At 36.9% G+C, this 26014-nt stretch overlaps 2 protein-coding genes across 2 annotated transcripts in view; both read left to right on the forward strand.

Moving 5' to 3' along the window:
• RABL3 (RAB, member of RAS oncogene family like 3) overlaps positions 1-18933 on the forward strand; it is a 37589-nt gene extending 18656 nt beyond the window's left edge. The window contains exons 3-8 of the mRNA XM_061167070.1: positions 2325-2454; positions 6332-6446; positions 8803-8953; positions 13685-13756; positions 16993-17031; positions 17634-18933. Of these exons, the coding sequence (XP_061023053.1) occupies positions 2325-2454; positions 6332-6446; positions 8803-8953; positions 13685-13756; positions 16993-17031; positions 17634-17699 (573 nt within the window). The 3' untranslated portion in view covers positions 17700-18933. The remainder of the gene's footprint in view (positions 1-2324; positions 2455-6331; positions 6447-8802; positions 8954-13684; positions 13757-16992; positions 17032-17633) is intronic.
• Positions 18934-25486: 6553 nt separating this feature from the next.
• HGD (homogentisate 1,2-dioxygenase) overlaps positions 25487-26014 on the forward strand; it is a 41893-nt gene continuing 41365 nt past the window's right edge. The window contains exon 1 of the mRNA XM_061167944.1: positions 25487-25501. Coding sequence (XP_061023927.1) covers positions 25487-25501 — 15 coding nt within the window. The remainder of the gene's footprint in view (positions 25502-26014) is intronic.

Raw genomic sequence — 26014 nt, forward strand, 5'->3', positions numbered from 1 at the left:
TAAAATTGGGTTGTTTGGGGGTGTTTTTGCTATTGAATTGTATGATTTCTTTATATATTTTGGGTATTAACTCTTTATCAGATATATGATTTGCAAATATTTTATCCCATTCCATAGGATGCTTTTTCACTTTGTTGCTTGTTTCCTTTGCTGTATAGAAGCTCTTTTATTTGATGCAGTCCCACTTGTTTATTTTTTTGCCTTTGTTGGCACGTATATTTCTAAAAAAGACAAATTCTTAAAAGATTCCGATGTACACCCCTGAACCACCGTGTTATAATCTGGTTCTTGTCTATATTCTAATAGATAAAGTTGCCATATATCAGATTTCATTTCTGAGTAATAATATGGTACAAGGAATAAGTGCTTATAAAGTCTAGACCATAAGAGAGAGATTTTAGAGTTTACTCTGAGTAAAAGTCATTGGAGAGTTTTGAATTGAAGGGGGATATGATCTAAGTTGCATTTTTGAAATGATCACTCTAGCTACTATATGCAGAACAAATGAAGAGTGGTGGGAAAGTGAGTCACTGAGGCTCTAGTGGGGAAAGCAGTTAGATGATTTCATTAATTCAGGCAAAGAGATAGAGGTTTTGAGGGTGTTAATAGTAGTGATGGTGAGAAATGAATGGGTCTTGAGTATATTTTTAAGACAAAAGCAACAGGATTTGCTGACAAATCAGATATGTAGTGTGAGAGGAGTTAAGTTTTAAGTTAAGAATTCAATCTTAAGTTTTTGGTCCTTCAAGTAACTAGAAGGCTAGAATTGCCTCTTACTGAAGCAGAGAAAATGGGAGAAGAATGGGTTTGGGAGGAAGATTGGGATATAATTTTTAAATATTTAAAATTTGAGGTGCCTTTTAGGCATCCTAATTGTAATCTGGTGAATGGACTGATAAGTCTGAGGTGGAATGGACTGATCCAGCATGGATGTAAATTGCAGACGAATTCTTTACCATTTGAGCCACCAGGAAGCTCATCGACATATTTATGACATTTTAAATCATAAGGTTAGATGATACTGTCAAAAAAGCAGATGTTGATAGAGACTCAAGAACTAAACCTTGGAACACTCTAACAATTAGAGGTTAGAGAGAGATGAGGACAACCCAAATGGAGACAGAAAAGGATTATGCAGTGAGGTGGGAAGAAAAACAGAACAGTATAATATCCTATAAGTTAAGTGAAAAAAGTACTGAAAGAGGAAGGATTAGTTTTATCAGATAGTAGAGTAAGATGAAAACTGTTCATTGATCATTGGATTTAGCAATATGGAGACTATTAGTGACCTTGATAAGGAACATTTCAGTGGGGTGATTGGGACAAAAGTTATGACAGGAATGGATTCAAAACAGAATGTAAAGAAACGAACTAGAGACTGTTGAGAAGAGACAACTCTTTGGAGGGCTTTTGTTATAAAAAGTAATAGAGAAGTGGTATGGTAGCTCAGGGAAGACATGAGGTCAAGTTTTAAGATGGGAAAAATTATGGCATGTTTGTTTGATGATGGGAATTATCAAACAGAGAGGGAAAATGTGATGATGAAAAAGAATTGATAGAACTACCTCTTTGATAAGAAAGAAGAAATAGGATCTCATGCTTAAGAAGGGGATTTGGCCTTAGGAACACAGACAGTTATCTATAAGAGCTGCAAGGAAAGCAGATTGTATGGGTACAGATGCAGAGAGTAGATAGATAAGGGAAGAGCAAGTTGTAGACATTCTTTTCTGATTGCTTCTTTTTGGGGAAGCAAGCTTATAAGCTGTGCTTGAGGATAGGAGTTATTGGAAATTTGAAAAAGAGGAGTAAGTGTGAAATAGTTATCTAGGAGTGGAAAAGTAGAAACCGACTATGGAACTGACTAAAGGACAGCTTCAAAGGTAGACTGGAATTTAAAGTGAATCCAGTTAGCTTGAATTTATATTTTTCTGAACATTATATTCAGTTGCAGACATGGAATACAGGAAAAGGTGGATATAATCAAGATTGAAATGTTGTTTGGTGAATACTATGTTGGCGGGTGGGGTGGAGTGACAAAAGTGACAAATCATGGAACTTTTGCTTTGTTAGGAAGGAAGTGAAGATTTGGAAGTGGAAGGGAGAACTTTGGAAGATGTTAGGAACAATGAACTATAGGAACCTTTGGGGTCGGAGATGATTATTAGAGTTGGAGTAGTAGAAGAAGCTGAAAAGACGGGAGGTGGTAATCAGAGTCAGAGGGCAAGCTGCTGATACGGAAAGGTCCAGTGCTTTAAGCTGGAATGAGGAGGCTTACCAGTTTTCTTAGTGGCTATAATAATTATTCTGATGGATTGATTTGTTAGGTTCATGACTACAAAGAAGGAACTCCAGAAGAGAAGACCTACTATATAGAACTGTGGGATGTTGGAGGCTCTGTGGGCAGTGCCAGCAGTGTGAAAAGCACAAGAGCAGTGTTCTACAACTCTGTAAATGGTAAAGCTTTTTTATTTTTACCATATTTTAGTGGTCTCAGATCATCTGATGTGGAATGCTGGACTCAGTTTAAGAAAGATATAGTATATTCACAGCTCTTAAATCTGCATAACACATTCCAGTTTGTGTTTTCTAGGTTCTGACTATGTATTTCAGAACATTAGATATTTGCTTTGTCTAGGTACTTCTGTTTACATTATTGTCATAAACTAAATATTGAGACATAAAATTGTATTTTAGGTACTCAACATAAAACATGGAACTTTCAAAACACTGTCCCCTGGGAGTGCTTGCTTTTGCTTTAGTCAACTGAGTATATACCATTAGGAGTCTCATGGTCTAAGCCAGATGTCACAGAGATACTGAGATTTCTTTTGTCTGCTCGTTAGAGGCCTATGTAATTATAAAAGCTACCTAAGGATGTTTTCAGGGGTGCAGAAATTTCATCCAGTTGTGTACAAATACCTGGAGCAGACTTCCAGATAGAATATGTATGTAATGGGACATGATTGCAGTTCATAGAGTGCCTACTCTGTGTCAAGGAACTAAACTATAGGCACCTGTGATTTACCTGTGGTTGGTTTTTTTTTTTTAATCTTTTTTAAATTCAGTTTTTACCTTTTTTTTTTTTACTGTGATATATAATTTCAGCTTCTCTTTGATTGATGTACCAACAGATTTAGCATCTTACCCTTCCTTTCTGATAGATGCTTAGTTATTAATTGGGCTTCATTTATACTATACTTAGACCTCGTTCAATAATAGGTAAGCATTGTAATTATTCAGTACCATCTTCATTACTTATATTCCTCTTTCAATATCTTAGCTCCCATATCATAAGGTTTTGTAGATGCTACAAAAAGTAGAGAAGGCTCTTGTCACTGGATACATACTATAGAATACAGGATGAGTTGTGTCAGTTGTATCAGACCTGTGTCACATTTAACTCAGAATTCTATCTGAAAGTGTCACAATCTAACTGAAGAAACAAAATATTCATAAATGAAACAAAATAGTTTAAGATGGTGACATTAATATATGATATCATAATACATGATAAAGTACATGATAATAGCATGTATTAATAGAATATATAAGTGAAAAAACCTATAAGACTGGTATAGTGTTAGGTGACTAATGTTAAAGAGCAGGAGAGAAAGAAATGAGGCCTGGTTTATTATATTGGTCAAACGACTTGTCAACATTGGTATCAATCTGATTTGGCAAAGAGAAGTTTGGATAAATGACAGTTTTGCTGTTTGATCTTTTTGAGAAAGAATTAGGATAAGAATTATAAATAAATAATAAAGTTAAGGACTATTCAAACCCTAGAAACTTCATGGAATTCTGAGTTGTAAACTTAGTAAGTACTGAAGAAATCCATCTAAATCCATATTTATTTGGTTATCTTTTTTATACCTACTATCCATTAGTGATTTGTATCTTCCTTGAATATTATTGAAGTAATTTCATGTACGCTGTGTTAGTTTTACAGGTAAAACTGAGATACATTCCTGCTTCTTAAAAAATAATCCCTGTTAGGAACAATCTTAATAGGGAAATCACAGACACAGAAAACGAAATGATGATTACCAAAGAGAAAGGTGGGGAGGGATAAATTAGGAGTTTGGGATTAGCAGATACAAATACTACGTATAAAATAGATAAATAATAAGGTCCTACTGTATAGCACAGAAAACTATATTTAACATCTTGTAATAACCCTATAATGGAAAAGAATCTCATATATATATATGTATAAATATATCTGAATCACTTTGCTGTACATTTGAAACTAACACAGTATTGTAAATCAATGATACTTTAATTTAAAAAAAAGAGAGAGAGAAATCAGTTTCTGAGTTCTTTGAGCCTACCTCTGGAAGATTTCTCTTGTTAGAAGCATACAAGGTTCTTTACTCAATCTACCATCCTTAGTTTTCTAAGAAACAGAGCATAAGGATCATTCCATTCAAATACACAGTCTGTTCTTAGCAATAACTTTCTTCTCTCAATATCCTACCTCTTCCCACTTGATGACTGAGGCTGATAATCCCTAAAGGAGACTTGTAAAGTGTCTCTCGCTTTCTGTTTTCAAAGATTTAGCACATATTCTGATCAGCTGTCACCCTGACTTCTTTCCTTTGGGCCTCACTGTGTCCTTTCTAGCTCATAATCTACAAAGCATGGACTCTCAGCCCAAATGAAAGAAGGGACATAAGGAAAAGGGTGCTCAGTGCCCTTAAAAACTCAAAAGCCGTAAATAGAGATCCTCAAAACGTCTAATAACTCATTTAGGCCTTTGTAATTTTTTCACTCTCCCAGCCAAACCCACTCATATGTTGGTATTTATACCTAGGAGATAAGGAGAGGAGAAAGTATCTGCCATTCCTTTGCCCCGAAGTGACTTTATTCTGCTTTCCTCCAGTCTTTTACTGTCAGATTACTTGATTTCAAATCCTGGCTGCCCCAGTTACCAGCCTCTCTGAGCCTATTTCCACATGTGTAAAATAAAGATAATAATTCTTATTTCATAGAACTGTTCTGAAAACCAAATTAGATGACACATGGAAAGCACAATATGTACTACATAAATACTGAATAAATATTGGCTATAATTTTTAATAGTAGCTCTTGATTCCTTTTTAAGTCTGTCCTTGTTTCCTTAATGCGTATTAGAGCCCCTCATTGAGGAAGGTAGAGTGAATGCCGTTGGACCGAGGGGCCAGTGTCAGATCTCTATTTGTTCCAGATGCCAGGAGAGATGCAGATTTAACTTGAGCCTCCTGGAACTGGTCAACTATAACTTGCGCAAGCACCTTAGTTGTACAGTGTCTGTAAAACCTAGAGGAGCCAAATAATTCTAACTCTCTTGCCCTTCTTTTTTCATATTTACATATCTTACATCTTGAAGATGGAAGAATCATCAGTTTCACATTCTCTCTTCACAGTAGAATCTGGGTAATACAGGAAAGAGTTGGGGTTTGTTTAAAAACGTATAGTCTCTTGACTCTAAATTTCACTAGGCATTAAAACATTTCCTCTATTGTATATATTGTATCGTAATTACCTGCTTTGCCTTTCTGTCTAGGATCTTAGCTGATTCTATTTAATTGTACTTCTCAACTTCATTATATTTTACAGTTTTCCTCAGTCTCTAGAAAGTCCATCTATTTTCTACTGTTCATACTTCTTAACTATCTTTTCCTGTCTCCTTGTGGCGTATTTCTTTTGCTGTGTTTTAACTAAATCTCTTACAGATTGAGCAGGCTTACATAGCTAGGCATTAATTCAGAGAACTAAATGATTAGACTTTTAAGTTGATTAGGTCCAGGTAACCTTCAAGAAAACATCTTGTCAGCCAAAGAATAGCAGTTTGTATTAAATTAAATCAATACCACTTAAATAAATTTTTATTATTAAATATTTTAATGAGTGTAAATAATAGGTATATGTATGGTGTCTATGACAGATGCATAGTGTAGAAAAATAATCTTTTTGAATGAATATAATTTCTTCTATACTTACAGTAATTTTGATTCTTTTTATTGATGAAGTAGTTCTTTAATTAGGACCAGGCAGAGTAGGCACTCATTAAGTGTTTAATGAAGGAAAAAAAAGACATTCTAAGAGCTTAATGAAATTTTTGTCAGCTCTTGTAGAATTTTTTTTTAAGTTATATAACTGACAAAGAAAAAAATTTAGTGAATTATTTGTGAATAATTATTTGCAAGAACTTACAGAGGAAATTTTTAAATAATCATGTCTGAGTTTGTTAGTCATACCAGAATGCATTCATTAAGCAATCTAATGCTTTGTCACTTGTGAAATGAAGAGGAAATGTTAAAATATTGACATTATTTTCTGATTATTTTAGGTATTATTTTAGTGCATGACTTAACAAATAAGAAGTCATCCCAAAACTTGTACCGTTGGTCATTGGAAGCTCTAAATAGGGATTTGGTGCCAACTGGAGTCTTGGTAACAAATGGGTAAGCCCAAATTACTTCACAATTGGTTTGAAATGCTATAGCAGTCACAAGAATGTACCTTCCAAAATAACCATTTTGTAAGATGTTTGATTGACAAATATTTTCTCCCAGTCTGTGGTTTGTCTTTTCATTCTTTTAGCAGTATCTCTCACAAAACAATAGTTTTTCATTTTGGTGAAGTCTAGTTTCTCTTTTTTCCCTTTATGTATTGTGTTTTGAGAATCATGTATAACAACTGTTTGCCTAATCTGTGTTTCTTTTAGAAGTTTTATAGTTTTTGGTTTCCTTCTAGATCCGTGATTCACTTTGAATTAGTTATAATGTTGTGAGGGTTTAGTTGAGGATGACTTTTGTATCTGAGTGTCACGTTCCAAATTATTTGTTTTTCTGAATTCTTATCTTCTCCAGAATGGTAGATAAATACAATAGTCTGAAAGATGGAAGGTTTTTTGTTTTTGCCAAAGTGGTATTGTACGTATAATATGAAAACCTGGTTATCTGTCTCTTTTGATGTTATTATCAGGCTTATCCATTCGTGATAAAATTCCTAATTTGTTTTTTACCTAATGATTTGAAAAGAAAAAAAGGGTTTCAATACCAAATTTCAAATTGGATATAAGATTTAATGAAAGAAAATGAGCGAAAAGGAAAGCTAAAAAAAGAAATGAGAGAACAGATTGTGTGTGTATATATTTATATATATATTTCATGTAACATATATGTTATGTTACATATATACAATAAATATATGTATGTTAACTTGCAAAAGATTATGAAAGACTGCAAGTGACAAAAAAATATATGTGTCAAAGATGATGTTTGTTAAAATACATACAAAAATTTGTATGTAAGCCAAAGTTAGAGTATGGAGAGGGGGGAGTCCTAAAGGAGGACACTTTCAAAGATTTATTCTCAGGACTTCCCTGGCAGTCTAGTAGCTAAGACTCCATACTCCCAAAGCAGGGAACCCAAGGTTCAATCCCTGGACAGGGAACTAGATCCTACATGCCTCAACTAAGAATTCGCACACTGCAACTAAAACTTGGTACAACCAAATAAATAAACATATACTTTTTTTTTTTAAGAACTTTATTCTCTAATAAAGCAATTTTCAGTTTTGGACCATGTCTCCTAAGTCAGTGTTGATGTTGGTAAGAAGAAACAAAAGCCTTGGAACTCAAACTGTTATTGGTTTTGATGCAGTAATTAGAATGAGAACATTTTTATGAAATGGGAGGTAAAATAGTTCAAAACAATTGAGCTCCAAGGCTGAACAGTAACTGAGGCTCTGTAAGATTATTGTGAAGGGCAAAGAGATTTGGTAATTTTATACACACATATACACAAGATTTAGATTATTTAAAGAGAAAGAAAAGTAATGCCAAAAGAAGGAAAAAGCTGTGCTCACCTGGTTTGTATTGGTTGGGTTATGCACTATTGATTTATTGACATAAGGTGTTGCAACCAGATTTTGCTGACTGTTATAAACTGAGCTTATACTATGTCAGAAATCAAAATCTGTTTTATTTCTCATACGTGAGTAGAATTTATATTAACTAAATAACATTGGGCTCTATGTTCCTTTCAGTAATAGAGTGACCCAGGGCCACCAACCCCAAGTGATTCTTACTACCTGTTCTTTGTCTCCATGGCTCTCATGTCAGGGCAGACAACTATTTGTTGCTTAATTCTTTCCTTTTACTAATTTTACATTTAAACTGTTTCCTGTTTCTTTCCCTTTCCATTTGTTGAATCCATCTTTCCCCAGGCAGTAGCATCAGCTATGGTTGATTTATTCTGGCCTTCAGCATTCCTATTTCTTATTTTCCTGAAATGACCTATTTTTCTTTGCTATTCACAGGCAGACATAAGTATGGTGGATGTAAAGCTTATGTGTACTCCAGAAGGTACCCAGAAGCTTGGCATTCCCCTCTGCCAAAGTCTTGACTGCGTGCTAGGTTCCTGGGTTTTCTGTCCACTGAGGTTTGAATCCACTCTCTATATCTCCTCAGAAAAATTTCTGAGCTGTTAGCCTTAGAAGACAGAGTTTTGGGAGAAGTCAGTCAGCCTACTTTCATATATCTAGTGGGCTCTCAATTTATTCATGTAGTCCATAAGACCCAGGGACAGATTTTGAGTAGTTGAATTAATAGTTGGAACTTGAAGGATGGTAAGACTGACTGAAAAATGAACAGGCATGTGTAAGAAATTGGGAGAAAAGTAGGTTTACGGGTCATGGGTGAGCAAGAGTTAGTGAAGTATATGTAAAATAGTATAAGCTAGTTACATTTAAATATTACACATCTACATCAGAAAAGGTAAATTCTATTCACCTCTTCATTATTATTTATCACAGGGATTATGACCGGGAACAGTTTGCTGATAACCAAATCCCATTGTTGGTAATAGGGACTAAACTGGATCAGATTCATGAAAACAAGCGTCATGAAGTTTTAACTAGGACTGCTTTCCTGGCTGAGGATTTCAATGCAGAAGAGATCAATTTGGTGTGTATTTTCACTAATGCATGCTTGTTTTATTATCAGGAAAAAGCAAAACCAAAGACTTCACAAATTACATATTCACAGAAGAAGCTTTATATTTGAATCAGGCATTTGGGTTTTAGTCCAAACAGTAGTGAAGACTGGAGCCATACAGATTATGAGATGGGCACAGCCTCCTTGTGTGCTGATCTGTTGCAATGTTCAGACTTCGTTGTAATGTAAATTACAGCTTTTTCTTGAAAAGATCTTCAAAAATCACACCAAAATCAAAATAATTAAGATGACAAAGAGTGGTCACTGATACTGTGGGTTGTTTATTCTTGCTTTAGAAAAGCCTCTTAGCTTCTTAAAGTAGAGAGTTTACCTTAAAGGGAAAACAAACATACAAATGAGAAAGTTACAAACTGTAAACTGGGAGTGCTTCATAAGCATTAGTTCATATATACTTATATATATTTATACCATGAATTGAGTCCCTTCTTGAGATATTTAGGTCAATTAAAACTAGACTTTAAAAAGGCTAGGAAAGTTCTCATATAAGCCAGTTAGTGTTGCTGAGGGAATGATCCTGGCCAGCAGTTTCAGTCATGGTTTATATGTCATTGTTTACAAGTAGGATTTCTGCAATATATCAGTGTACTGGTATTTCAGCCATGGTGATGCTGGTTTAATACAACTAAGGGCTAGCGTTAATTAAGCACTTATTGGTGCCAGGCACACTATCTTAGTACTTTATGTACATTGTCTCACATGCATCATTGTCACATCAACCCTAGAAGATAGGTACTATAAGAATCTCCATTTTAAAAATGAAGAAAGAAGGTAACGATAACCCTATATGTGAGACAGCAAAAGAGACACAGATGTGTAGAACAATCTTTTGGACTCCGTGGGAGAGGGCGAGGGCAGGATGATATGGGAGAATGGCGTTGAAACATGTAAAATATCATATGTGAAACAAATCACCAGTCCAGGTTCGATGCATGAGACAGGGTGCTCGGGGCTGGTGCACTGGGATGACCCAGAGGGATGGGATGGGGAGGGAGGGGGGAGGGGGGTTCAGGATGGGGAACACATGTACACCCGTGGCGGATTCAAGTCAATGTATGGCAAAACCAATACATATTGTAAAGTAAAATTAATTAATTAATTAATTTTAAAAAATAAAAATGAAGACTAGAAGCAGAGAGGGGTAACTAAGCCAAGGTTACACAGGTGGAACCAGGTGCTCTAACTCCAGAGCCTGTGCTCTGCAATTAAACCTATTTTCCACTTAATTATCCTTCAACTAACATTTAGAATCTTGGATCTGAGAGAATTGTTAGAAATCGTCTAGATCACCAAGTACCCAAACCTGACTGCATATTCATATTACCAACAGTATTTGTGAAAATTTTTGAATAAGTGCCCTACAACCGGAGCTTTTTATTCATAAGGTGTGACAGAAGGACCAGGACTCTGTAATTTTAACAAATGACTCAGGTGATTCTGATGCCCTTTTTCTGTGATTCAACATTGGTGAACACTGCTAGGTTCAACCCCACCTCTACCCCCATAACTGAGTTAACTTCTGCCTGACACTGTTTGTTCTTGTTTTTTTTAACAATCTGCTTTACAGTGGAGGTGCTTTTTTTTCCTGAGCTGTCAGCATTATGTCCCAGGTAGTCAGGACTGGACCATCATAGTCCAAAGAATTCCTATTACATAGAATATATAATATCTTTCTTGAAGAAGTGCTGAGGTTACTTTTTTGAACATTGTTTCCAAAGGGAAATTTGCCATTCAATATGCTTAATTTGTTCCAGCAATTACTTTTAATGTATTTTAGAATGTATCTGTTTCAGTAGCTGTGAGTTTCTATGACAATCACCTAGCTATATGCTTTTCCTGTTTTACTTGCAAAGGCAGGGCCATCTTTAGTTGTTAACAAGATGTAAAGGTACTCCAATAGTGGTACTTTGGCACACGTGGTCTCCACAGTGTTCATATACAACATACTTAAAGCCTTCAATCAGTGTACACTTTCAAGAGCACAGAAGAAACAACAAGAGGGTCTTGAGGATGCAGAGAAGAAAAAAATGAGGAGGAAAGTTAGATAAACTTTTCAAAAAGTGATAGCAGTCAAAAAGACTCAGCAAGTAAATATAGTCTCAAATAAAAACTGATTTAAACAGTATTAATGCTAACATCTTTGGTTCCTGTATGAATTTACTTAACATTATTAAACAGTAAGAATTAACATAATTATATACCTCAAAGATAGAATCAAAGCTATCTTGTGTTTGGGGCAGGGGAAGGCAAATTGTTTAAATTATAAACAGGGAGGCGATTACTTATTGTTTTAAATCCTGCTAGGCTTGTTGTGGGCTTCCCTCATAGCTCAGTCGGAAAAGAATCCGCCTGCAATGCAGGAGACCCAGATTTGATTCCTGGGTTGGGAAGATCCCCTGGAGAAGGAAATGGCAACCCACTCCAGTATTCTTGCCTGGAGAATCCCATGGACAGAGGAGCCTGGCAGGATACAGTCCATGGTCGCAAGAGTTGGACACAACTTAGCAACTAAATCACCACCAGGCTTATCATGTCTAGCACAGATTTTTCTCTGTTATGTGTTTACTTCAAAGTGATCATTCTAAATTATCTTCCCTAGTTAAGATTTCTTTCTCAAGCTTAGGCAAGCATTTAGAGCTATTAGTTTTCAGGCTTTGCCCTCAGTCATGATCAGTAGCAGCTAGTTTATAGTTCTTTGAGATCAAAAATTCTCATCCTAAAATTATAGGATTTCTCTAGCCTGGTCAACTTGAAATTGTTGAAGTAAGTTTTGGAGAGGTTTTGTTTTTTGTTTGATGTTTGATTTAATTTTTGTATGTGGAATCGTCTGAAGTCTTTTAACAGTCTGACGATTATGTAACCAATATCCATTTTGTAAAACATATCTACTTAAGGTTTGTCTTTTATATGCCCCAGCTACTATATAAATGTTCAAACATTATTTCAAATACAGTGGATTACACAATATTTCAGTCTATTTAATCCGTATATAGAATTATCTTTTATTATGTTAAGTGCTTTTGTGTCTAAAAATTCAATCTGATGGCATTTTCTTGGAATGAAGAAAGAAGGAAACTAGTATTTCAGTACCTGCTATGTGCCGGAGATGCATTAAGAAAGTGAAGTCGCTCAGTCATGTCCGATTCTTTGCGACCTGTAGCCTACCACACTCCTCCGTCCATGGGATTTTCTAGGCAAGAGTACTGGGGTGGGTTGCCATTTCCTTCTCCAGGGGATCTTCCCAACCCAGGGATTGAACCTGGGTCTCCTGCATTGTAGGCAGACGCTTTACCATCTGAACCACCAGAGAAGTCCTAGACATGCATTATCTCCTTTAATTTTCATAAAAATCCTATGAGATGAGTATTGCTATCCCCAATTCACAGATTAGTAAGCTTACCTTTAAAGGTTTTGTAACCTAACCAATGTCACACAATCTAGAGATACTAGGATAGATACTCAGGTTCAGAGCCTGCTGACTTCTGAGACCTCTGATTTTTCTTTTACTCTACAATCTTTGAAAAGTTACTGTAGTCTCTTTTTTTCTTTTGAGGTTTTGGAAAATGTATTTTAGCTTCTAGCCAAAATTTAAAACGTGAGCCTTGAAATGTTGTATATTGGTAAAATAGATGATTGTTATAAAATATATTGAAAAGGAATCATGTGGGTATTTATCAGAATAAATTACAAATAAATTACAGTCAGAATAAATCCAACAATAATTAGGTCCCAAGGAACACAGATGATTTATAACTGAAAAATTAAATACTGTCCTGGCAAAGAAGCCTGTATCATATCCCCATGGTTGGGTTTTAAGTGGCATTTGAGGTAAAAATCGCAGTAGTCAGTCTCTTGAGGTGGCAAGTCAGTATTGACAAGCGAAGGCAATTCAACATTGGATTTCCAGGAAAAGGATAGTAAACCACTTAAGGTCTTTACTAATCATTGGAATGTACTATCATTATACTATTTCAGATTATTTTGTCTTTTCAGAGCCCCATTTTCTCTTCTTTATTCTAGTAATATCTGTTGTTTCTTATTTAATTACTATTAAAAATAATAATGGTATTTTAAAATAAACTTATTATCTGTTGTTTATTACTATCACAGTATATCTCTTGTTTACTGTTATCTTTACGGCCCACCACGGATGTGGCGCCTGCATTCAGTGAGTGAGGCGCCCCGGCAATGCTCTGTTTTCTTCTCCTGTTACTCCTTTACTCCTTATTTTCATGCTTCCTACTCTTCCCAAGAACTTCAGAGTATTTAAGTTAGATGAGTACTGGTAAATAACTAGTGTTAAATAGTGAAGTGTTATTTATTTTTGATAGCTCTGTTTCTGCTTTTCAAGGTAAATACAGGTAAGTCACGTAAGTAATATCTTAGTTTTGTTGTTAGTAAGACATTACCAATCTTGTCTTCCTTTATGAAGTTATTTGATGATGAATACATTGGTTCAGTGTCCTCTAAAATTGCCTAAATAACAAAGAGTAAGTGGCCTTGTCTTCCTTTAGCACTTCCCTTTTTGCTCTGTGTATCATAATTTGAAAAATTACTTGAATATTTTATGAGAGTATGATGCCTAATGTTTTATTATAGAAATGTGCAAGAGGAACAGTAATGACTAACAAAAAGCTTATGTTTCCTAACGTTTAATTGTGGATCTTATGTTTTATCTCCTAGGATTGCACAAATCCACGGTACTTAGCTGCAGGTTCTTCCAATGCTGTCAAGCTCAGTAGGTTTTTTGATAAGGTAATGGCTTCAATTAAGTTATTTTTAAACTTAATTTATGTACCATGAGAGTTTAAATTCTTTGCAGAATGCTTTGTCTTTTTATTCCTTCATCCTGAACTTCACAGCTTGAATAATACTTGTTTTGAGCTCTCTTATCTGTTTGTATAATTGCTCAAGACCTGCTGATGTGTTTATTCTATCCCCAGTGTTCTCTAAGCAAAGGATGAAACCTACCAGATTCAAATAGTTTTTTTTTAAGATACCTAATTCCCTCCTTAAAACAATTTATGTTTCCATATTTTCTAGCTCTTTTTGTACTCATTCACTACCCCGAAGCCCCCATAAAATGCACTAAACTGGAGGAGATTCTACTTAAAGTCCTGAGTTATTTTGCTCGCCCAGCTACTAATATTCTCCCACATAAATGTTACTATTACTTTTAAGGCTATGTCATCTTCTTGATTCCCTAATTTTCCCTATCAGAAACCTTTGCATTCCAGTTATTGACTCTTACCAGCATCATCTTATTGTCCTGAACTGGAATGAAAATGTAGAATGATTCAGCATACTGGTAAATTAGAGCACTGTTTGTCTTTCCTTCACAAGGCCATGTCTCTGCATTGTATATAATATTGATCAAGTTAAACTGTTCACCCAGTGTTGACATTGTGCAGTAAAGTGAAATAGGATGTATTTCTGTATTATTATTGAAAAAAGATTAATTTCTGTATTATATTTCCTTTATAAGTAAATTTCCCAAGAAAAAATTCCCTCCTCATAGCTCTGTCTTATGAGTCTTTTTTCTTTTAGCTATTTAGAGATCTAAATATTTGGCTCTTTTGTCTAGTAGGTCAACATAAGATAGGCCCCACAGCTCATCCCTGTTTAAAATTAGACCACTGGGAAATTTTTGCTTCATTGCATAAACTCCCAACTGGTGTGTGGCAGAAAAGGTACAGGTGTACTGAGATGGTGATCCCTTCAGTTCTCAGAGCAGCCAAGGCCCCTGGGCTGGCTCTACCATTTACCCCATGTCACACACACATATTAGTATTCTCTAAATGTGCCATGACTGAAAAAAAATGGTAGGAAGCACTGCAAGGAACCAAATTTTCTTTCCACATTGTTTTCACAGTTAAAACATATGAGTTCCTATTTGGTTTAGATCCATGATCACCATGGTGACTCAGACAGTAAAGAATCCACCTGCCAATGCAGGAGACCCAGGCCCAATCCCTGGGTTGGGAAGATCCCCTGGAGAAGGGAATGGCTACCCACTCCAGTATTCTTGCCTAGAGAATTCTGTGGACAAAGGAGCCTGGTGGGCTAGAGTCCATGGAATCAAGAGTCAGACACAACTGAGTGACCAGCATATACCATCTGTGTCCCCTAGGAACATCTTATATTCATAGATCTGTGTCTGACATGGAAAGATCCCATAATATATTGTCATAAATTTAAATAATTTGTTAATTTTATTTTTTACTTAAAAAATTTTTTTTTCTACTTTCTGGCCATACCTCATGGTATGTGGGATCTTAGTTCCCCCACCAGGGATCGAACCCGTGCCCCCTGCAGTGGAAGCACAGAGTCTTAACCTCTGAGCCTCCAGGGAAGTTGCTTAAATCATTTATTAATTTTAAAATTAAAAAAATAAAATGTGATGTTATATCCCAGAGAAACAATGGATTATAGGCCAGTGTGATTCAAGTTGTCAGGCAAAGCTTTGCTTAAAAGAAAGACATTGGAGGGAACTTAGTTGGTTTTAAGAAGAGAGCAAGGTTTGATAGGAGAATAATAACACAAGTTGAGGGCAGGGAATTGTGAGCAAAAGGGAAAAGTAACTTCTCTTTTGGTTTCCTAAATCACAACAAAAGGTAGGTGGATTAAGAGGTTGGCCAGACCTCCAGATTGCGGTGGTTGGCTGAAAGCAAGGAACCTGGCAGCTAAATTTAACCCAGTTTTCTCTGCATCTTCCAGAATTTACAGGATTTCTTTTCCAAGAGGGTATCTAATCCTTTTCCACACTCCCTTCACTAGTAGTAATTCCTCTCCACTCTAGAGTAATAGAATTTTCCTGTCCTACCCTGGAGAGAAGAACGAGAATCAGTTCTGTCATAGTTTTTGTAGGGTCAAGTATTTTAGATGTATACTAATCACTAACCAGCTTTTCTGCCTTTGAGGCCAGTGACTGCAACCTTACCCTGAGTCTCTTGTGGCTAAAAGTAACTGAGCCATAGTCTTGAAGATAAAAAGAATCCAGGTGAGATGGCTGTCAGGCCAGTGGAAGCAAGCTGGTACAGGCCTGGAAGAAGACACCCTGCTTTATTCAGAAGAAATTCCTAGCTTCATAATTCTAGACTCTAATCTCTTAATCTCCAAATAATCTGTATTCTAATCTGCTGACCTTTTCTTAATCACAACAGCTCTGTGTAAAGAAAATAATACTGTCTCTGGTGGCATTGCAGTTTCTCAAGTGTTCATCATATAGACATGTGGTACTCTTAAATTCATTATATAAAGGCGTATGTTTTGAAGGCTTCTTTTCAGTAATAGTGATGGATTTTGCCTTATTTCTCCCACTGACCAAATACAAACAGTTCTGAAAGTAATGAATTACGGGTGCAGATTAAGTCCATAAGAAGTTAATTGACCGATTTTGATATTGTGTCATCTGTCTCCATTAAGGACCTACAGACTTTACAACTGTGGTTACTGGAGGGATATAGCAGTTGACTACGTTATACAGACAGAGACCTCTTTAAAGAATAGTTGTGCTATTGTAGTAGCAAAAATGCTTTGCTTTTTTTTTTAATTTGTTTTTTAATTGGAGGATATTGCTTTAGACTGTTGTGTTGGTTTCTGCCATACAGCAGATTGAATTATCTTATGGATTCTGTCTGGTGTCTTTTGGGGCTGACTGCTAGAGAGTTTTGAACCAAATTTGCAGCCAAATTTCCAGATTTACATTGGGAATTGCATGAGATCTCATGTCATTTTCTCTCGTTATTTAGTCATTTTTGTTTGTTCATTTATTTTTTGACCTAACGTTAATGCTTTCTGGAACTAGAGACAGGCTTTTATAAAGATACTTCCACAATCCTGACCCCACTAGCACCAGACTTAACTCGATGTAGTAGACGTCTGTAGACTCTTGACTTGGGTGTACTCCTTTTAGTGCCATCGGTGGTCAGCGTGCTTACTGCTTTTTCAAGGTATACATGCTAATCCCTTGATATCTTTGTTTCTAATAGGTCATAGAGAAGAGATACTTTTTAAGAGATGGTAATCAGGTCTGTATCTATCTTTTTTGATAAAATGATTTCTTGAATTTGTGGAAAGGTTTGATTGATCTGAAATTAACTTCCAAATTCATTTTTTAGTTGTTTTTTTTTAAGAAGTTGGGGTGACAGGGGAGTACTTTGCAGGCCCAACCAACTGACTTTCTTCTGTCTTCTTAAATACAGAAGAAAAACTCAGGTCAAGGGAAAATAAAGGTCTTAGAAACAAGAAGAATCCAGAGATAAAGTTACATTATAAAATAATAGGAAATAATTTGCTTGAGACTGCAAAGGTACATATCCATAGTCTATCACAATGCAAATAATTCATATGAAAGTCCAGCAGGTGAGTATTGTGAGTTTCACCTTCATCCCGTCTGATTTAGATGACACTATCACCAATTGCTTGGCAAATGTTTTTCATTTTAGTAGAATTTATTTTTATTATTTAATCTGCTGTGATTCTCTGAGTAAAACCTCAAAAAGAGAGTTCTTTTAAGAACAACAGCCTAATAATATACAGAAACAAAAAATAAAGAAAACAGTTTAAAAGCTATTAGCATTTGAACTCTGCCTGTTTTGAGTCCTAACATGATTCTCTTTCTTGCCTGCAGATTCCAGGCTTTCCTGATCGAAAAAGGTTTGGGGGAGGAACATTAAAGAGCTTACATTATGACTGAATTACACTCATCCTTTGGAAGAGTGAGCAAGCGGTGGCAGTTTTTCACAGCTTTCTTCTTGCTGTGTCGATTATTAATGTCTCAGCCTTTTAATGAAATCATCTTAAAATGCCACCCTTCAGCCTCACCCTTTAATGGAAAACTGAAAGGAAGTAACAGCGCGGGAGGTCCAGACTTTGTCCTCATTCTCTCTATTCTTCACCTTTCTGTCCCTGTTTATAGATTATATAAAAACCTTGTGGAAATATGAGATGTCAAAATGATGCAGTAAATGAGCAGTGACAGAATGCTGCAGAGAAAATTTATTCTTGCCTAGAACTGGAAGATTTTTATGGGTCTGTAATTTTCCCACACTCATTGCTGAAGGCTTAATTAAGTACTTCAGAAATGTATCTCCATTGTTTTGCCTTCTGAGGGGAAAGGTTATGTTAACCAGCCCTGAGTTGTCCACCCCAAACAATCTCTGTCATTTTCAAAGAAGCAAAATGGTATTATTTAATTGTCTCCACCTTCATCACACACACAAGGATGCCTAATAATAGCAACCCTTGTCTCTCTGTCTTCTCTTTTGCAAATGGCTCAGTGGCTGGAAGAGGCAAACTAATAGCTGGAGTTAAATATAAATAGATTAATAATACATAGAGAACAGCAGTACCAGTAAAGAAGAATTCTGCAAGAAATTGACAGCTCACTAAATCCTTCACTCTTTAGGTTACAGCTGTCTGCACCCTCTTACTGTTTTCTGTTTGGAAAAAGGCGGGGTGAAATCTAAGACCTGCACAAGGGCAGTAAGAGGGATTTACACCCTCTTCAGTTTTTATTTTTATTTTTGAAGGAAAAGTCAACTCCTAAAATGTCCCTTAACTATAGTCCATAAACTAAGAATATTATTCTTTGTGTTAACAATGCATTTATGGAGAGAAGTAAAAATAAGTTCCACAGCAACACATTTACATGAATTATGGACTAGGATTCTTGGATTTCATAATCTAAAATTTTGGGGGTGGTGTGTGTGTATATGCATAACTGTTCATCGTTACTTTTTTTACCCATCTTTTTTGCTTGTATAATTCCCTTTGCCCCAGTTCTTTATTAATATATAAACCTGTTTTGCAAAAATTGTAATTTGCTGCCTTATTCAACAACACCTTTTCACACATATTCTGTCTCTAGCTTTGCTGTAAGACTCCACACTCCTGATTTTGCTCCATATTAAAGTATAATAATAATATAATACACAGTTTCAGCGTCTCCTTTTAAAACTAGGGAAAAAACACTAAATTCTCTTTCTGTTCCATACTCTGGAAGTCAAGGTGTGCTGAAAATGGATATCAAAATCACAGTGTTAGAGAGTGCTTTTAGAACGGCAGTTTTGGGGATTTGAGAAAGGATTTTAAAGCACTTTTCATCAGCTAGAATATTCTCCAGTCTTTTTTCACATCCTCCCCCACAAGAGTTAGCCCTGATTTCTTTTTTGACATAGAGGAGAGCTATGTAAATCAGGATCTGTATGTGGAATTTGGCACAAGTATGTTGTGACAAAGGCTGTGCAGTTAGGAAGTAGAAACCAAATGCATACACAAAGACCTAAACCAACTGAAGTTCTTTGTGTTCCTTTTTTTAAAAAATAAATCAATAGCCCTTTCTTCCTCTTTGTTTCCCTTAATTAAGAAAAAGAGCTATTCCAATTTCTGTATTTTCTCCCTTATTGAAAAATAACCCATCCCTGATAGCTTCAGGATCAACTTTGAAAAATTAACAGTACTCCACTCCATTTCTTCTTGCTGTCAGGCTTGACTCCTGAATTACAGTTTTCTAAGGAAAAATAATTTTTAATACTCTACAGTAAGTTTGTTGCAGTATAAGTAGCAGCAAAATAAGGTTGTTTGCCAAAATGAATGTTATTAGCCAGAGTTCAAAAAGAATCTTTTGAAGCATAATTTTTGCCAAGACTTCCTGAGACCTGCTCATAAAATTTGCTTTTAGGTAATAAACAAGTGTAAATACCAAATACGTTCTTAGAAGTGTTAATTAAATCTTCAATTTTCTTGCTTTCTTGATGGAACAAATTGCTAGCAATAGAGAAAGTTTTTTGTTTTCCCCTGTAGTGATTCAGATGTCTAACCAGTGTTCTTACTCACTGTGGAGGCAACCAGATACGAAAACATTTGTCCATTCATCTGTCCCTCAGGTTGCTTGGTTTGCAACCCAGCTAAGGATATGGGTTGGTCTTTCTACTTTAGTGCTCTAAGGAAAGAGCTGCTCCCAAAGGGGTTGATCTATATCAGCTTTATTCAGGTTCTCAGAAGTCCCTGAACTTGAGGCATCTTTGATATAATCCAGGTGCCTTGACACTGCTGTTTTTCTATCCATTCTGAAAATGGACTTAATAGAACTGATGTGCTGGGCTGGGTCGTCAGACTGAGGTAAAGAGTTCCTAACCGGCCTCTGTGATCAGAGTTTTTGAGTCTTCATTTCAATAGTGTGTGCTTTAGCACCCAGCCCAGGTAGGGCCTTGTATGTGTATCTAAATGCTGGTTTAAAGCACAGGTAGCAACTGTTTTGGAAGTTTGAAGGTCTAACAGGATGTCTGCATTGATTTAATATCTGTTAAAATTCAAAGGAGGATACCCTTTGCAGGGAGGAGGAGAAGGAAATAAAAAATTCATTTCTCCCTAATCCCAAAACTGAGTTAAATTACTGTGGTAGGAGAGGAAGGGTTGCAGGATGCCTAGTCCTTGGAGAACCCTGAACCTCACATATTACCCAGTATGTTGGCCTGATGCAGAATTGGGAGTTGGAGCCTGCTAGGGCTGCTCCATAGAGTAGGAAAGAGATCCAACTTTGAGTTACAGTTAATTAGCACCTTCATTTAAGAACTCAAAGAAATGACTTTCAAACTCAAAAATGCATGAAAGTCCTCTGAAGTGTTTATTTAAAATGCAAAGACTGAAATTTCTTTTGCCCCCTTCACTCAATTCTATGTATTGGGTTGGCCAAAAAGTCTCTTTGGTTTTTCCCATGAAGTCTTATGGAAAAAGCAGAATGAGCTTTTTGGCCAACCCTATTGGTCTTCCAACTGAGATGTGTGCATGTATCTCTTCCAAGAGGTACAAAGGCACAAATAGTTTAAGGGAATCATTTTCCAGGTCATTAATTCCCATATGAATGTATCTTTATTAACAGTACTTGTGAAGCAGCTCAATGCTGGTTCTTACTTCCTACCTCTACATTCACAATTGCCCTTTTCCCACTATAGAAAAGGAGCATCTCCCTAGTAGTGCAATAGAAATACGACTTATTGCCCCAGGGTATAAATATCTTCAGGATGCCAACAAGAGGGCATTTCTAAATACCAGTTTTATAAGGATTTTGTCTGTTCCACTCCTCACAATTACAAAAAAAAAAAAAAAAAATGCAGAGCTCTTAAGGAATAGCTCCCGAGGACAAAGCAAAGAGCTTTCATAAGAAACATCCATGGCTATATGGCACTTTCATGTCAAGGCTTCTCACCATAAAAGAAATCTATCAAAATATGGAAGTAACATTTTTATCAAAAATAATTATACAGGCAAAGTATATATAATTAACATTTTTATTTTCCTAACCCTTTCTGAGTAAATGAGTTAGACAAAGCACCTCCGAGTGAAAAGATGACAGTTACAGTAATGGTTCCAATAACTCGGTAACAAAGCTGATCCAAATCAGGTTTCCAATTATTTGCTTGCAATAAAATTAACCTCGTTGAGTTGTTAACTGATAAGTCATTAAAATAATATTTAATGGTAGATCAGTGTGTGATTTTTGGTGTTTAATTCAGAAGGAATTTCAGTGATATAAAAAATCCCTTCCATTCATAACCACTTATTTATGCGAACAAATTTTCTCAACATTTATGTCTGTAAAAGCAAGAACTAGGATTAAAAGATGTGGAATCCCGTGTCTTTCTAGAAATAAGAATTATTAATTCATGAATATATAAATTAAGGTGGGAGGGAGCCATTCACCTCATTAAAAGAAGCGTTTCCAGAAAGACTTTATCTTTTATATTTAATAAGTATTTATCAAAATGTATAGTATTTATGGAACACTGTCCTAGAGAAGAATCCTCCAGGGTCCTGTCTGGAGGGTAAGACAATTGCTGGTAGCATTCTGGAAGTGCAGTCAGAGAAGGAAAGTGGAGATTTCATCATCACTACACTTGGTTTTGGTCCTTCTCCCCACTCCCTGGTGTGTGTGAGTCCAGAGCTTCTGCAGAGAGTAAGCCTATCTTGTGCCAGAATCCAGAGGTGGCATATATCCGGTGTCTCCAATTCCTGGTCTTTTTCAAATTCTTCACTTCACCTGCTCCCCACATCCATTCACTGGATCCCTCTCCCTCTGCCTGGTTTTTAGCATCTTTATTATTGCTCGCCACTTGGATACTGTGATTCTTCTCTGGTCCAGTATATGATTGCCTTACCCAGTATATTGTGTGCCTTACACACAACCTGCTTCTTCCACTGGGTGTCTTTGAATGTTAATCACCCTGCCTCTTTCCCTTGCTTTAAATATCTGTCCAAACTCCCCTTTCTGAAAGACTTCCCTCACTAGACTCCACTCTATTCCATCAGTGCACTAAAAATAGGTTTTTGAATGCACTGCACTTCTCTTTGTACACAATCCTCCCTCGATCCATCCCTTACTGTATGTGACTTGGCTCAGCTATTGCCTCCTCAGGAAGCCTTCCCTGCCCTGCTAGTCAGAGCTCTGCAGTCTCTAATCCCTCCCATAACACCATGGACTCTTCTTCCTTGTCACAAGAAGAGTTCAGGCACCCCATTGTAATGGCCCATTTATTGGTCAATCTCCAGTGCGCGCCCTCCTAGAGGACCAGACTTATCTCTGTATCCCCCACATCTCACAGGGCCTGGCATATAGCAGGTCCCCAATAGTTGTGAAATAAATATGTAATTAGATTAAAATAAAAAGCCATCAGACATAGAATCAAAGCTGTGTGTTTCTGTGTTTTATATGTTCTCATTTCTCCTATGTGTATATGGCACAATACCTGGCACATAGTGGTACAAAGCAAATATTTGTTTTATTGAGTTATTGTTACAAAAACAGAAGACAGGAAATAAAGTGAACCAACTTGGGAAAAAACCCTGAATAGGAAATTGATAGGTTTATTCGACTTTAAATATTTTCAGGCCCCTAAAATGATTTTCATTCTATCAAGGCTCTCTTACCACATTCTTACTCTTTCAGAAATCTCTCACATCTTAGGAAAGAACTGAAACACCTCTTAAATCTGCCTTTAAAGCTGATTCAGAAAGAGCACATGAAGTTTATGAAAAATCAAAGCAGTAAAGCTTTTCCTTTGTGTCCCATTGGTTCCCATCCATTTTTCTCCCTAATCACCAAACTCTGGCTTCCAGGATCAATAGCAGTTCAAGAGCCAATGTACTCATAAATTCAGATATGCAAGAAATATTTATCCTGAATTCACTTTTGATTTTGAGTCTGCATATTGCAGGAATAATAAAAACCTAGCCTCAGTAAAGCGGAGGTTTATACCTTCCCCCTTTGTCCCAGGTTTGCATATAAATTCCAGGGAAGCTTATGTAATACCCCAATGTCAGCTGCCTGTGCTGACATATGCTAAGATGTGCTGTAAATTCCCTAGTCTGCAGGCATCAATCCACACAGTGTGCTTCCAGTCTGTCACTTGTTTCTATCAACAAGTGCCTTTGGGCTGGTCTTTCTGCACTAACACCTCAGACACAAGCAAATCATTCTACTGCTACTGCAGTATGCTGGAGCCTGGGGACCTCTGGAAGATGCTTAGGCCCATTTATTTAAAGCAGAAGGTGTCAAACTGGCAGTCCATAGTCACTCACACCTGTATGCATGCTTTTTTTGACATAATTGTATCAGTTACCTATCACTGCTTAACAAAACACCCCAAAACTTTACTGGCATAAAACATGTCATTCTATTTGCTCACAATTCTGTGTGTCCACAATTTGGGCTGGGCTTAGCTGGTGGTTCTCCTGCTGGTCTCACCTAGGATCACATATGTGTCTGCAGTCATCTGGCAGCCACATTGCTTCATTCACACATCTGGCACCTAGTGCTGGCTCTTGAGGGCATGGACAACTCAACAAAGACAACGTGGTATAAATTCTTTAAGAATCTTATTTCCTTATGCCTATATCTCTCTAATAAGAGACCCAAAGGTTATTTTATCCAGGTGGTATCTCATTCTCTTTGTCCAGATGATATCTCACTCTCAAGGAGGCTAGCCTGCATGCTGGTCTCAAGTAGCAAGAACTGGGAAAATCCTAAAGCACAAGCATTTTTCAAACCTCTGCTTATGTTGTGTTTGCTATTAGCCAAAGTAAGATTCAAGGAGATAAGTTAAAAACTCCATCTCACTTTGGGAGGAGCAGCAAAGTCACATTGCAAAGGAGCATGTATGCAAGGATGAAAGGAAATTGTGGGCATTTTTTACAATCTGTTACAGTGACTTCATTCATTCATTAATTCATCCATTCACTTGTGTAAGTTGCCAAGTTTAAAAATTGGAACTTCATTTATATATCTTTAAAACTTAGCCTACCTTACCCATTTACATGTCCTGCTTGGTCTGCTGCACTTGAGTTTATAATAAAGCCTAGTTTACAAGATTGTTTTTGTGCAATTAAATGAGGTAATGTCTGTGGGAAAATCTGGCATGACCAGCACTCAATATATGGTTTCTTCCTTCCTGAATGCCATTAGCCATGAAGTTGATACCTGACCATGGCTAAGGAGAGTAGCCAAGATGAAGGACAAGGGAGTCATGGAAAAGTGACTGGAAGATAACCCTTGGGTCTCTTGTTAGAGGGACACAAGCATAAGGAAATAATATTCTTAAGGAGTTTATAAGAACACTAAATGTATTTGAGAAATTAAGTGGAACAATTAAGAAGATGAAGTCGCTCAGTCATGTCCAACTCTTCATGACACCATGGACTGTAGCCTACCAGGGTCCTCTGTCCATGGGATTTTCTAGGCAAGAATACTGGAATGGGTTGCCATTTCCTTTTCCAGGATCTTCCCAACCCAGGGATTGAACCCCACGTCTCCTGCATTGCGGGCAGATGCTTTACGATCTGAGCTACCAGGGAAGCCCAAGTGGAACAGTAGTAAACATCTAAATTGGATTTAACTGGAGTGCTTCAGGCTTTGAACTGTTCACCCAGCTCATCCCTGGGAGGCAAGTGTGGAAAGCTGTCCAGACCTGGTCCATGTTTCAGGCAGCTATGTGAAAACACCTTTGTCAGGGCACAACTCGTTTCCTCATTGCTCAGAGAGGGAACACTCTGCTGTGTTCCTTCCTGGCCTGAGTCAGGACTGAGTGGAGAAGCCTTTGCCTCACACACCAAGCACTAACTGCCACAGTTCCTCTCACAGAGAGCTTTAAATTCTCTGCCTTTGATAAGCCTCCCTCCTAAACCTGAAACAAATAATTGATCAACCGTTATCTCAGGTCAAGAGGAGACAGGCCTCTGCAAACTCTTTAGAAACAGCCCAGGTTTAATAAAAACCAAAGGCAATTATGAAAGTGGTTTGGGAACAAGCATGCTGGACTTTCTCCCTAGCATAGCCCAGTTAGGGAATGCCTGTAACTGATTTGAGTGACCTGCTGACCAGTGAGCACAGTGAAGAAGCGGAATAACATCCAGAGGGTGGTTTGCAGGAGAAGCAGAAGCATCAGGGCCTGTATTTCCTGAAATCATCACACCTGCAGCAGAAGGAAAATGGCTGAGTTGAAGGTAAGAAACTATCTGGCCAGTTTGCTGTGGCTTCTTCAGCCACAATTCATGGAAGTTTCTGAAAATTCCAGACAGTCAGAGTTAGCACTAACTCAGAGAGGCCCTGGTCCAAGCTACTGTATTCAAGTCTTTGCCGTAAGCATGGCTGGGGCTGGAGGATGACAAAGAAAACAGATGACAGTCTAATTGTCCATCTCTTGTCTTGTTCAGTTCATATATTGTCTTGGGAATCTGTAGAACTTGTAAAGGCTCTCCTCCACTACGGACAGACACATTTCTCCCTGTGACTGTTTTCCAGTCCCTACTCTCACACACCTTCCTGTTGCTGCAGTTTCCTGGACAGCCTCCAGCCCACCAGTTAGATATGTTTATTCAGTTATTTTGAGGCTCACAATCAGCCCTTGACCAGCAGAAGTCCTAGCACTTCCTCTAGGAAATAATCCCTTATTATTTAATCTGCAATTGAAAAATATGTATGAGTGATGTGCTATTAATAAATTAACTCATAATCTT

This window comes from Dama dama, chromosome 19 (genome assembly GCF_033118175.1).
Source record: "Dama dama isolate Ldn47 chromosome 19, ASM3311817v1, whole genome shotgun sequence".
Taxonomy (NCBI): Eukaryota; Metazoa; Chordata; class Mammalia; order Artiodactyla; family Cervidae; genus Dama; species Dama dama.